Source organism: Aquarana catesbeiana, linkage group LG09, assembly GCF_042186555.1.
Source record: "Aquarana catesbeiana isolate 2022-GZ linkage group LG09, ASM4218655v1, whole genome shotgun sequence".
Classification (NCBI taxonomy): Eukaryota; Metazoa; Chordata; class Amphibia; order Anura; family Ranidae; genus Aquarana; species Aquarana catesbeiana.
In genome coordinates this window covers 316,692,732-316,707,459 of record NC_133332.1, presented here as the reverse complement: position 1 = coordinate 316,707,459, position 14,728 = coordinate 316,692,732, and the positions used below count along the sequence as shown (strand labels likewise).

Here is a 14,728-nt window from a genome sequence, read left to right as displayed (position 1 = left end):
CCACTAGGAGTGCTGACGAGGACAGAGCTCGCCCCAGCTCAAAACATCTAGTAGGGAAAGGAAGTCCTAAAAGTCGCACGTCACAGCAAAAAATTTGTAAGGAGGTACATGACAGCCTCAGCCTGGGCTCCAACCAGACCACACGTCTGACGCGTTTCCCCAGAGTGAAACGCGTTGGGAGCGTGGCCTGGTTAGAGCCTGGGCTGAGGCTGTCCTACACCTCCTTACAGGTTTTTTTTTGCTGTGATGTGCGACTTTTAGGACTTCCTTTCTTTTTACCCTACTATACAAAATGATTGATTTGTAGGAGTGTCTTGGAGAGGAATTGTCTGAGGAGACACCTCAACCACCGGGAAGGTCGAGGAGGACCTGCGTTCTTCTCCTACAGTCACATATAACCGGAGGAGTGAAATAACTTTTCTTTTATCCCCGGGATCCTCACACACATACTGTATCGTTCTGTCTTCTTTCTTTTTCCAGGACTATGTGTTTAGGATTATATCCGGCTCCCACGAGTCTGGGAAAGGAAGATGCCCCTATGACCCTAAGCAAGACAACATGGCGACCATCATAGGTGTGTTTTATCAACTCCACGATGTTTATTCATTTACCGGCATTCTTCGGTGTTAGGTGCTCTGCAGCTCCAAATACAGTGTTTAGGAAAACACAAGGGGGCGCCACTAAGCGCAGCATTAAAATGACATTATGTAGCAGCCAAAACTACACTGACATAATTCCCACATATAGAGCGCTTGTCGGTATGGTTGCATCTGTGACCGGGATCGTCCGTCCACAGGGGGGGTCTGCCGGCAGCAGAGATGGAGAAGCTGGAAAGCCACACGTCAGCCGGAGTGGGAAGTCATTGGGAACCAATAGGCTCTGAGGTTTGACAAAAGAGCCTATTGGTGATCCACAATGTGTTACCTAGGCAGCGGAACGTCTGCGGTTCTGTGCTCCACTGTGGTTCCCAATTAATTCCTACTCCGGCTGATGTGTGGTGAGTGTAATTTTGGCTGCTACATAAAGTCGCTTTAATACTGCACTTAGTGGCGCCCCCTTGTTTTCCTCTACTGTATTTTTAGAGATCGATTTCTGTCTCTCGGGGGGAGCTGCCTACCTTTGTGCCGTGCTTGCTTTTATTATGGACTTTGTTCACTATTATGGACTGATTAAGCCCTTATAATATATGGACTTATTGGAGAGGCTGTGTGTCAGGAACCATGAAATCAGACCGAGACAGAAGTACAGTTAAATCACACTTGTTTAATAATAAAAGTAAATAGAACAAACATAGTCAAAACATAGCCAGAGTTCAGGAACCGGAACGGATAGTCAGACAAGCCAAACGTCAGGGAGCTGGAGATGAGCGTAGTAGAACAGCAAGCAGGATCTGGAGCCAGAAGGCATGTCAGCTAAGCAAGTCATTTAACAGGAATACAGGAGAGCGTCTCTGTGATGTTGACCAAGGCGAAGGCAGAGATCCTCTGGGCTGGATGGCTTAAGTAGGTAGGACTGTCGAGCAGGATATCATCAACAGCTGAGTAACTGGGGAGAGATAGGAGCTGGTAATTAGCCGACAGCTGAGCGGCCAGCTCTGAGAAGGAAGGGCTGAGCCCAGTTATTTTATGCCTTGGGCTGTACCAAATACAGTGCCTTGAAAAAGTATTCATACCCCTTGACATTTCCCACATTTTGTCATGTTACAACCAAAAACATAAATGTATTTTGTTGGGATTTTATCTGATAGACCAACACAAAGCAGCACATAATTTTGAAGCGGAAGGAAAATGATAAATGATACAAATAAATATGTGAAAAGTGGGGGGGGGGGCATTTCTATTCAGCCCCCTTTACTCTGATACCCCTAACTAAAATCTAGAGGAACCAATTGCCTTCAGAAATCACCTGATTAGTAAATAGAGTCCACCTGTGTGTAATGTAATCACAGTATAAATACAGCTGTTCTGTGAAGCCCTCAGAGGTTTGTTAGAGAATCTTAGTGAAGAAACAGCATCATGAAGGCCAAGGAACACACCAGACAGGTCAGGGATAATGTTGTGGAGAAGTATAAAGCAGGGTTGGGTTATAAAAAAAATCTCCCAAGCTTTGAACATCTCACGGAGCTCTGTTCAATCCATCATCGGAAAATGGAAAGAGTATGGCACAACTGCAAACCTACCAAGACATGGCCGTCCACCTAAACTGACCGGCCGGGCAAGGAGAGCATTCATCACAGAAGAGCCAAGAGGTCCATGGTAACTCTGGAGGAGCTGCAGAGATCCACAGCTCAGGTGGGAGAATCTGTCCACAGGACAACTATTAGTCGTGTTCTCCACAAATCTGCCCTTTATGGAAGAGTGACAAGAAGAAAGACATTGGTGAAAGAAAGTCATAAGAAGTCCTGTTTGTAGTTTGTGAGAAGCCATGTGGAGGACACAGCAAACATGTGGAAGAAGGTGATCTGGTCAGAGGAGACCAAAATTCAACTTTATGGCCTAAAAGTAAAACGCTATGTGTGGGGAAAACTAACACTGCACATCACCCTGAACACACCATCCCCACCGTGAAACATGGTGGTGGCAGCATCATGTGGTGGGGATGCTTTTCTTCAGCAGGGACAGGGAAGCTGGTCAGAGTTGATGGGAAGATGGATGGAGCCAAATACAGGACAATCTTAGAAGAAAACCTGTTAGAGTCTACAAAAGACTTGAGACTGGGGCGGAGGTTCACCTTCCAGCAGGACAACGACCCGAAACATCCAGCCAGAGCTACAATGGAATGGTTTAGATCAAAGCATATTCATGTGTTAGAATGGCCCAGTCACAGTCCAGACCTAAATCACATTGAGAATCTGTGGCAAGACTTGAAAATTGCTGTTCACAGACGCTCTCCATCCAATCTGACAGAGCTTGAGATATTTTACAAAGAAGAAGAATGGGCAGAAATGTCCTTCTCTAGATGTGCAAAGCTGGTAGAGACATCCCCAAAAAGACTTGAGTTGAGTGGCACCTTGATATAGCGCAGTGATTTACTCCGTAGGATCCCAAAGCGCTTGAAACTAGGGCCAATTTGCAGCTGTAATTGTAGAGAAAGGGGGTTCTACAAAGTATTGACTCCGGGGGGCGCCATACAAATGCCCCTTCAACACTTTTCACATATTTATTTGTATCATTTATCATTTTCCTTCCACTTCACAATTAGGGGACACTTTGTGTTGGTCTATCACATAAAATCCCAATAAAATACATTTATGTTTTTGGTTGTAAAATGACAAAATGTGGGAAATTTCAAGGGGTGTGAATACTTTTTCAAGGCACTGTATCTGTGTGTTTCCCAAATAAATTGTATGTACACGCTCGGTTCTTATCCAATAAAACGGTCCTCCTGGTAGCTGCACTCCAGCAATGGAGCAGATTTTGGTTTTCCATAGCAGGAAGTGACAAAGACATTGTCTCCGCTTGGATCATACAAAAGCCACAATATAACAATACAAGAGGAAGTAATCCATGGTGTGTGTTGTACAAAGTCCTATGGAAGCTCATAGATATGCAGACTTGTTCCGTAAAGCGGTATAAAGCGCACTGAGAGTGTCCATAAAATATGGTTACCCGTTGCAACCAATGCGATTTCCCGTGTATGTGGACCAGTGAGACGTTCTGCTTGCTGTAGGTGACGGATGAAGAGCGCGTTTCACATCATAGCTGTTTTTGTTCCGCGTTAATTACCCAATAAGGTCACGGAACTGGGAGAAACTGTTCTATTTAAATTGCATCTCAAGCCAAACTACTGTTTGTTGTTTTCTTTTTTGTACAGATGGGGTTCTGTATGCGGGAGTCCAGGTGGATTACATGGGGACCGATTCCGCCATATTCCGCACAATGGGTATCAAACCTCCAATCAGGACCGAGCAGTACGACTCTCGATGGCTGAATGGTAAGATGCTACATCAAAATCGCTTCTTATCTGAACCCAGATACAAATCGCTTTAAATGATATCTGTCTTAACAGGAAAAAAAAAAAGATCAGAGACTAGAGAGTAGTCGGGTACAAGCCTGAGTCTTGGCAGGTGGCAAGTAGAGGATAGTCAGGTAGTCTGGGACAGCAATAAGACCCCTTTCACACTGAGGCACTTTTTTTTAGGCGTTTTAGCGCTAGAAATAGTGCCTGAAAACCACCTCATTCATTTCAGTGTGACTTTTCACACTGGGGGGCGGTGCGCTTGCTGGGACGTTAGGAAAAGTCCTGCAAGCAGCTTCTTTGGGGCGGTTTGGGAGCTCTGTATTTAGCGCTCCCAAAATGCCCCTGCCCATTGAAATAAAGCCCCTGAAAAGCACCGCAACACGGGGCGCTTTTAACCCTGTCTTTGGGGTTAAAATCACCTCGCTATCGAACAAAAAGCACCGATTGAACAGTGCTAACGCGAGTGGCACTTTAGCGCTAAAGCGGCCCCAGTGTGAAAAGGGTCTAAAGTAGGCAGTAGACAAGGCAGTAGTTAAGAGGGTAGTCAGGTTCAAGCAGAGGTCAAGGCAGGTGGCAAGTAAAGTAAGTGAGAGGGTAGTCAGGTTCAAGCAGAGGTCAAGGCAGACAGCAAGTAAAGTTGGTGAGAGGGTAGTCAGGTTCAAGCAGAAGTCAAGGCAGGCAGCAAGTAAAGTGGGTGAGAGGGTAGTCAGGTTTCAAGCAGAGGTCAAGGCAGGCGGCAAGTAAAGTAGGTGAGAGGGTAGTCAGGTTTCAAGCAGAGGTCAAGGCAGGCGGCAAGTAAAGTAGGTGAGAGGGTAGTCAGGTTCAAGCAGAGGTCAAAGAAGGCGGCAAGTAAAGTAGGTGAAGGGGTAGTTGGGTTTAAGCAGAGGTCAAGGCAGGCGGCAAGTAAAGTAGCATGAGAGGGTAGTCAGGTTCAAGCAGAGGTCAAGGCAGGTGGCAAGTAAAGTAGGTGAGAGGGTAGTCAGGTTTCAAGCAGAGGTCAAGGCAGGCGGCAAGTAAAGTAGGTGAGAGGGTAGTCAGGTTTCAAGCAGAGGTCAAGGCAGGCAGCAAGTAAAGTAGGTGAGAGGGTAGTCAGGTTTAAGCAGAGGTCAAGGCAAGCGGCAAGTAAAGTAGGTGAGAGGATAGTCAGGTACAAGCAGAGGTCAAGGCAGGCGGCAAGTAAAGTAGGTGAGAGGATAGTCAGGTTCAAGCAGAGGTTAAGGAAGGCGGCAAGTAAAGTAGGTGAGAGGGTAGTCGGGTTCAAGCAGGGGTCAAGGCAGGCGGCAAGTAAAGTAGGTGAGAGGGTAGTCAGGTTCAAGCAGAGGTCAAAGAAGGCGGCAAGTAAAGTAGGTGAAGGGGTAGTTGGGTTTAAGCAGAGGTCAAGGCAGGCGGCAAGTAAAGTAGGTGAGAGGGTAGTCAGGTTCAAGCAGAGGTCAAGGCAGGCGGCAAGTAAAGTAGGTGAGAGGGTAGTCAGGTTCAAGCAGAGGTCAAGGCAGGCGGCAAGTAAAGTAGGTGAGAGGGTAGTCAGGTTTCAAGCAGAGGTCAAGGCAGGTGGCAAGTAAAGTAGGTGAGAGGGTAGTCAGGTTTCAAGCAGAGGTCAAGGCAGGCGGCAAGTAAAGTAGGTGAGAGGATAGTCAGGTTCAAGCAGAGGTTAAGGAAGGCGGCAAGTAAAGTAGGTGAGAGGGTAGTCGGCTTCAAGCAGAGGTCAAGGCAGGTGGCAAGTAAAGTAGGTGAGAGGGTAGTCAGGTTCAAGCAGAGGTTAAGGAAGGCGGCAAGTAAAGTAGGGGAGAGGGTAGTCGGCTTCAAGCAGAGGTCAAGGCAGGTGGCAAGTAAAGTAGGTGAGAGGGTAGTCAGGTTCAAGCAGAGGTCAAAGAAGGCGGCAAGTAAAGTAGGTGAAGGGGTAGTTGGGTTTAAGCAGAGGTCAAGGCAGGCGGCAAGTAAAGTAGCATGAGAGGGTAGTCAGGTTCAAGCAGAGGTCAAGGCAGGCGGCAAGTAAAGTAGGTGAGAGGGTAGTCAGGTTCAAGCAGAGGTCAAGGCAGGCGGCAAGTAAAGTAGGTGAGAGGGTAGTCAGGTTTCAAGCAGAGGTCAAGGCAGGCGGCAAGTAAAGTAGGTGAGAGGGTAGTCAGGTTATCAAGCAGAGGTCAAGGCAGGCAGCAAGTAAAGTAGGTGAGAGGGTAGTCAGGTTTAAACAGAGGTCAAGGCAAGCGGCAAGTAAAGTAGGTGAGAGGATAGTCAGGTACAAGCAGAGGTCAAGGCAGGGGGCAAGTAAAGTAGGTGAGAGGATAGTCAGGTTCAAGCAGAGGTTAAGGAAGGCGGCAAGTAAAGTAGGTGAGAGGGTAGTCGGGTTCAAGCAGAGGTCAAGGCAGGCGGCAAGCAAAGTAGGTGAGAGGGTAGTCAGGTTCAAGCAGAGGTCAAGGCAGGCGGCAAGTAAAGAGATAGTAAGGCATTCTGGGGGCACAATGTGGCTGATTTACTATAACTGGAGAGTGCACAATCTGGTGCAGCTTTGCATACAAACCAATCAGCTTCCAGTTTATTTTGTCAAAGCTTAATTAAACAAGCTGAAGTTAGAAGCTGATTGGCTACCATACCAGGCTCCTCCGCAGATCCTCTCTCAGAAGGTCCAGGACCATGTGTTGGGGGTAAGGTAAACAGACAAGCCTCCAATAGTGCATTAACGTTACCAAACCAATTTATTTAAAATATGCTCACATCTAAAGCACAATTAAAAGCGCTTCAAACAGCAAAAACAGCGGTGTTTCCGCCTCTCACTTCACTTCCGGTCTGCTTACGGCCACGCCATACACGTTACGTCACATTACATTACTGTTTCAGGGGACCCTGAAGAAGTCACGTGAGCATATTTTAAATAAATTGGTTTGGTAACATTAATGCACTATTGGAGGTCTGTCTGTTGACCTTACCCCCCCCACACACACACACACACACAAAAAAAGAGAGAAGTCTGGCAGTTCAAGACGGCAATGAGTAGGCAGCAGACAAGGCAGTAGATGAAAGAGTAGTCAGGTACAAGCAGGGGTTAAGGCAGGCGGCAAGTATAGGGTGGTCAGGCAGTCTGGGTCAGCAAAGAGTAGGCTGAAGACAAGGCAGTAGACAGGAGAGTAGTCAGGTACAAATAAGGCCAAGGCTGCAACAAATACTAAGCAGTCTGGGATGGCAATGAGTAGACAGGAGAGTAGCCAGGTACAAGCAGGGGTCTTGGCAGGTGGCAAGTAGAGAGTAGTCAGGCAGTTCAAGATGGCATTGAGTAGCCAGCAGACAAAGCAATAGACGAGAGTAGTCGGGTGCAAGTAGGATTCTTGGCAGGTGGACGAGAAAGTAGTCAGGTACAAGGAGAGAGGTCAAGGCCAGCAGCAAGTATAGGGTGGTCACTGATCAGACATTCCGGGACAACAATGAGTAAACTGTAGATGAGAAAGTAGTCAGGTATAAGGATATGTCAATGCAAGCAGCAAGTATAGGGTGGTCACTGGTCAGGCATTCCGGGACAACAATGCCTAAACCGTAGATGAGAAAGTAGTCAGGTACAAGGAGAAGTCAAGGCAAGCAGCAAGTATAGGGTGGTCACTGGTCAGGCATTCCGGGACAACAATGAGTAAACCGTAGACGAGAAAGTAGTCAGGTACAAGGAGAGGTCAAGGCCAGGAGCAAGTGTAGGGTGGTCACTGGTCAGGCATTCCGGGACAACAATGAGTAAACCGTAGACGAGAAAGTAGTCAGGTACAAGGAGAGGTCAAGGCCAGCAGCAAGTATAGGGTGGTCACTGGTCAGGCATTCCGGGACAACAATGAGTAAACCGTAGACGAGAAAGTAGTCAGGTACAAGGAGAGGTCAAGGCCAGGAGCAAGTGTAGGGTGGTCACTGGTCAGGCATTCCGGGATAACAATGAGTAAACCGTAGACGAGAAAGTAGTCGGGTACAAGGAGAGGTCAAGGCAAGCAGCAAGTATAGGGTGGTCACTGGTCAGGCATTCCGGGACAACAATGAGTAAACCGTAGATGAGAAAGTAGTCAGGTACAAGGAGAGGTCAAGGCCAGCAGCAAGTGTAGGGTGGTCACTGGTCAGGCATTCCGGGACAACAATGAGTAAACCGTAGACGAGAAAGTAGTCAGGTACAAGGAGAGGTCAAGGCCAGCAGCAAGTATAGGGTGGTCAGGCAGTCTGGGACAGCAAAGAATAGGCTGCAGACAAGGCAGTAGATGACAGAGTAGTTGGGTACAAGCAGAGGTCAAGGCAGGCGGCGAGTAGATGGTATAGTCAGTCATTTTTGGATGGCAACTAAACATTGTCACAAACTTGTGATAGAATTTGTACAAATTTTTCATTCTCAGTTTCCTGCTAACTATAGAAAAAAATCTTTGTGACTTCTCCTTTCACCTCTAGATCCGGTATTTGTGGGCTCTCTGGTGGTGCCGGAGAGCAGCTTCAGAGAGGATGACAAACTGTACATCTTATTCCGGGAGCGGAGCCTGGAGGGCGAGAACGGGCCGGCCGTTGTGTCTCGGATCGCTCGGATATGTTTGGTGAGAAACACTCATGCCTTGTGTTCATTTATGATCATTATATGTGGTTCCATCCTCTCGTCTGTGAATACTACCTTCTCATCACAAATTCTAAGCACTACCTGATTACCACTTCAAGTTTTCTTCTCTTTTCTGATAAAGCTATGTGTAGACATCGGCATGCTGGGACTGTTGTGTTCTGCTTAGAAAATTTGATATTAAATAATCTGTATGTATGGAGTCAAGCCACAGATAACACATATTTATATAACAGAGGATCTCCTCTTTTGAATAGTCCACCAAGCCACCCCCTTTGGAACCAGTAGGTGACCCCTTTGTTTTGGAACTAGATGTGAACCTCAGTGGTTATAGGCAGACTGGAAGGCCCAGACATTTGGCTCTTGAGCTGAACGTCTGGTTTGTGCAGATGATGATAGGAGATACACTATATTACCAAAAGTATTGTGACGCCTGCCTTTACACGCACATGAACTTTAATGGCCTCCCCTTTCTTAGTCCGTAGGGTTCAATATTGAGTTGGCCCACCCTTTGCAGCTATGACAGGTTCAACTCTTCTGGGAAGGCCGTCCACAAGGTTTAGGAGTGTGTCTATGGGAATGGTGGACCATTCTTCCAGAAGCGCATTTGTGAGGTCAGGCACTGATGTTGGACGAGAAGGCCTGGCTCGCAGTCTCCGCTTTAATTCAACCCAAAGATGTTCTATCGGGTTGAGGTCAGGACTCTGTGCAGGCCAGTCAAGTTTCTCCACCCCAAACTCTCTCATCCATGTCTTTATGGACCTTGCTTTGTGCACTGGTGGGCAGTCATGTTGGAACAGGAAGGGGCCGTCCCCAAACTGTTCCCACAAAATTGGGAGCATGAAATTGCCCAAAATGTCTTGGTATGCTGACACCTTAAGAGTTCCCTTCACTGGAACTAAGAGGCCAAGCCCAACCCCTGAAAAACAACCCCACACCATAATCCCCCCTCCACCAAATGATTTGGACCAGTGCACAAGGCAAGGTCCATAAAGACATAGATGAGCGAGTTTGGGGTGGGGGAACTTTACTGGCCTGCACAGAGTCCTGACCCCAACCTGATAGAACACCTTTGGGATGGATTAGAACGGAGACTGCGAGCCAGGCCTTCTCATCCAACATCAGTGCCTGACCTCACAAATGAGCTTCTGGAAGAACGGTCAAACATTCCCATAGACACACTCCTAAACCTTGTGGACGGCCTTCCCAGAAGAGTTGAAGCTGTTATAGCTGTAAAGGGCGGGGCCAACTCCATATTGAACCCTATGGAATAAGACTGGGATGTCATTAAAGTTCATGTACGTGTATAAAGGCAGGCTTCCCAATACTTATGGTAATATAGTTTATATAAAACCTTTTAATGTATTTTGGTATTTGTGTTATTGAATTGTGTTTAAACTAATTTTTAAAGAACCCCTGTGTCCTGTGGAATGAATTGATACACTTAATGTCAATATTTTTCATCATTGTAGAATGACGAGGGTGGGATGCGCTCCCTAGTGGGAAAGTGGACCTCTTTCCTCAAAGCGAGGCTCGTTTGCTCTGTCATTGGTCCAGATGGAGTTGAGACATCATTCGACCAACTGCGTGAGTACACTTAATACTGTAAATTATACCGGCCCTTGTTCTCTGGTAATTGTGTGCAAACAGCGCTGTCACCATTTTTATATAATATAGGACAACAAACCAAGATTCTGCCCCTGTAGGACGTTAATCGACAAAACGCGTAGGGCAAGGCATTTGCTGTGACGTCACCACACGTGTATGGTTTGTTGTCACATATATGAAATGTTGCTAGTGCTGTTTGCATGAAATTAATTGTTTTGATGGTATTTACATCACACAGATAGCTGCTGCACCTGAATGTATTGGTTTCATACATATTGCCTCTTTTTTTCTGTGGTGCAAGTTTTATCATTATATTGTTTCCATTGTTCAATGTAAGGAACATTCTTCCCACTGACCACCAATGTAAGGGACATTCTTTTCACTGATCACCAATGTAAGGAACATTCTTCTAACTGATCACCAATGTAAGGAACATTCTTCCCACTGATCACCAATGTAAGGAACATTCTTCTCACTGATCACCAATGTAAGGAGCATTCTTCTCACTGATCACCAATGTAAGGAACATTCTTCCCACTGATCACCAATGTAAGGAACATTCTTCTCACTGATCACCAATGTAAGGAACATTCTTCTCACTGATCACCAATGTAAGGAGCATTCTTCTCACTGATCACCAATGTAAGGAACATTCTTCTCACTGATCACCAATGTAAGGAACATTCTTCCCACTGATCACCAATGTAAGGAACATTCTTCCCACTGACCACCAATGTAAGGGACATTCTTCTCACTGATCACCAATGTAAGGAACATTCTTCCCACTGATCACCAATGTAAGGAACATTCTTCCCACTGATCACCAATGTAAGGAACATTCTTCCCACTGACCACCAATGTAAGGGACATTCTTTTCACTGATCACCAATGTAAGGAGCATTCTTCTCACTGATCACCAATGTAAGGAACATTCTTCCCACTGATCACCAATGTAAGGGACATTCTTCTCACTGATCACCAATGTAAGGAACATTCTTCTCACTGATCACCAATGTAAGGAACATTCTTCTCACTGATCACCAATGTAAGGAACATTCTTCTCACTGATCACCAATGTAAGGAACATTCTTCCTACTGACCCCCAATGTAAGGAACATTCTTCCCACTGATCACCAATGTAAGGAACATTCTTCCCACTGATCACCAATGTAAGGAACATTCTTCCCACTGACCACCAATGTAAGGGACATTCTTTTCACTGATCACCAATGTAAGGAGCATTCTTCTCACTGATCACCAATGTAAGGAACATTCTTCCCACTGATCACCAATGTAAGGGACATTCTTCTCACTGATCACCAATGTAAGGAACATTCTTCTCACTGATCACCAATGTAAGGAACATTCTTCCCACTGATCACCAATGTAAGGAACATTCTTCCCACTGATCACCAATGTAAGGAACATTCTTCCCACTGATCACCAATGTAAGGGACATTCTTCTCACTGATCACCAATGTAAGGAACATTCTTCTCACTGATCACCAATGTAAGGAACATTCTTCTCACTGATCACCAATGTAAGGAACATTCTTCTCACTGATCACCAATGTAAGGAATATTCTTCTCACAGATCACCAATGTAAGGAACATTCTTCTCACTGATCACCAATATAAGGAACATTCTTCTCACTGATCACCAATGTAAGGAACATTCTTCTCACTGATCACCAATGTAAGGAACATTCTTCCCACTGATCACCAATGTAAGGAACATTCTTCCCACTGATCACCAATGTAAGGAACATTCTTCTCACTGATCACCAATGTAAGGAACATTCTTCTCACTGATCACCAATGTAAGGAACATTCTTCTCACTGATCACCAATGTAAGGAACATTCTTCTCACTGATCACCAATGTAAGGAACATTCTTCTCACTGATCCCCAATGTAAGGAATATTCTTCTCACAGATCACCAATGTAAGGAACATTCTTCTCACTGATCACCAATGTAAGGAACATTCTTCCCACTGATCACCAATGTAAGGAACATTCTTCTCACTGATCACCAATGTAAGGAACATTCTTCCCACTGATCACCAATGTAAGGGACATTCTTCTCACTGATCACCAATGTAAGGAACATTCTTCTCACTGATCACCAATGTAAGGAACATTCTTCTCACTGATCACCAATGTAAGGAACATTCTTCTCACTGATCACCAATGTAAGGAACATTCTTCTCACTGATCACCAATGTAAGGAACATTCTTCTCACTGATCCCCAATGTAAGGAATATTCTTCTCACAGATCACCAATGTAAGGAACATTCTTCTCACTGATCACCAATGTAAGGAACATTCTTCCCACTGATCACCAATGTAAGGAACATTCTTCTCACTGATCACCAATGTAAGGAACATTCTTCCCACTGATCACCAATGTAAGGGACATTCTTCTCACTGATCACCAATGTAAGGAACATTCTTCTCACTGATCACCAATGTAAGGAACATTCTTCTCACTGATCACCAATGTAAGGAACATTCTTCTCACTGATCACCAATGTAAGGAACATTCTTCTCACTGATCACCAATGTAAGGAATATTCTTCTCACAGATCACCAATGTAAGGAACATTCTTCTCACTGATCATCAATGTAAGGAACATTCTTCTCACTGATCACCAATGTAAGGAACATTCTTCCCACTGATCACCATTATATGGAACATTCTTCCCACTGACCACTGTGTTAATGTACTATGAGCTATGGATACAGTTATTGTTGGCAGAGGTTCTCTGAGACCTGAACATTATTTGAAGGGTTCCTCCATGTTAAAACAGTTGAGAAAGGCCCGTCATATGGGAACTGTCAGAGGAATAATGATGCCGGTGATGCTGCATTCCCATCAGGAGGTCCAGTATCTGCTCACCCGTAGCAAGCTGTGTGAAGGTGGACTAGTATGGACCAGTATGGATGTGACCACTTCTTCAATGCAGACCTTTTATAGACAGCGCGGAGATGGCAGAGCTTACAGCTCGGCAATCCCTGGTTATGATGGAGTTAATGTACTTGTAACCTGGTAGTGCCAACAACAGGATCTCTTCCCCCGGTGCAGCATCTGTGACTGCCTTCTGTAGAGGTGACATTGCTCTGAGGTCACAGCCGCTGTTGTTGCAGTTCAAGAAATAATTAACACAATTTGTACAATGTGTTGTGCCATGACAGCAGCCAGTTAAGCAGCAGAAGCCGCCGACGAGGCGAAATGGATCGGCATGAACTTGTGTGAGAAGGCTTCGAGCGTTCTGCCCGCGCCGTCACTTCTGCTCTTTAATTGGCTGCACAGCCATGGAGAGATGCCGGCGTTAAACATGCCGGGGGGGGGGGGGGGCAAGCTGAACACAAATGAGTGACAAAGATACTTAATAAACAGTGTAAGAATAATACATATGACATCTCCTGTTAATGCCTGAAGAAGAAGCAGAATAGAAACACGGATCCTTCATTACAAAGACGGCCAGCGGCCAATCTACATTCAATTGGCTGGGGAATTATTATGTGTACAGATTCCTGGGATACACAGTGGCGAAAATTATTTAATCCCCTGCATACACTCATTATGTGTATAAAAGACACCTGTCCACAGAATCTCTTCCATTCAAACCTCACCATCATGGGCAAGACCAAAAAGCTGTCAAAGGAAGTCAAGGACAAGATTGTAGACCTGCACAAGGCTGGAATGGGCTACAAGACCATCAGCAAGAAGCTTGGTGAGAAGGAGACAACTGTTGGAGCAATTATTCGCCAATGGAAAAAATAAAAAATAACCATCAATCGTCTTCGGTCTGGAGCTCCATGCAAGATTTCTCCTCATGGGGTGAGGATGATCATGAGAAAAGTGAGGGATCAGCCCAGAACTTCACCGGAGGAGCTTGTGAATGATCTCAAGGCAGTTGGGACCACAGTCACCAAACAAACCATTGGTAACAAATTACGTCTCCATGGATTGAAATCCTACAGCGCCCACAAGGTCCCCCTCCTCAAGAAGACACATGTACAGGCCCATCCGAAGTTTGCCAATGAATGATTCAGAGAAGGATTGGGAGAAGGTGCTGTGGTCAGATAAGACCAAAATTAAGCTCTTTGGCATTAACTCAACTCGTCGTATTTGGAGGAAGAAAAATGCTGACTATGACCCTAAGAACACCATCCCTACAGTCAAGCACGGACGTGGAAACAATTTTTTGGGGCTGTTTCTCTGCTAAAGGTACAGGCCGACTTTGCCGCATTTAGGGGCCAATGGATGGGCCCATGTATTGTAAAATTTCCCTCAGCCAGAACACTGATGATGGGTCGTGGATGGGTCTCCCAGCATGACAATGACCCAAAACATACCGCCAAGGCAACAAAGGAGTGTCTCAAGAAGAAGCACATTAAGGTCATGGAGTGGCCTAGCCAGTCTCCAGACCTTAATCCTATAGAAACTTTATAGAGGGAGCTGAAACTTTGACTTGCCAAGCAACCTTAAGGATTTAGAGAAGATCTGTAAAGAAGAGTAGACCAAAAATCCCTCCTGAGATGTGTGCAAACCTGGTCACCAACTACAATAAACGTCTGACCTCTGTGCTTGCCAC

General features: G+C 45.7%; 1 protein-coding gene across 2 annotated transcripts in view; it reads left to right on the top strand.

Moving 5' to 3' along the window:
• The window catches only part of LOC141108795 (semaphorin-3F-like), a 49,440-nt gene that overhangs the window by 10,589 nt on the left and 24,123 nt on the right, over positions 1–14,728 (top strand). For both annotated transcript variants that reach the window (XM_073600731.1, XM_073600730.1), the window contains exons 4-7: positions 481–574; positions 3,814–3,933; positions 8,362–8,501; positions 9,991–10,105. In XM_073600731.1, the coding sequence (XP_073456832.1) occupies positions 481–574; positions 3,814–3,933; positions 8,362–8,501; positions 9,991–10,105 (469 nt within the window). The remainder of the gene's footprint in view (positions 1–480; positions 575–3,813; positions 3,934–8,361; positions 8,502–9,990; positions 10,106–14,728) is intronic.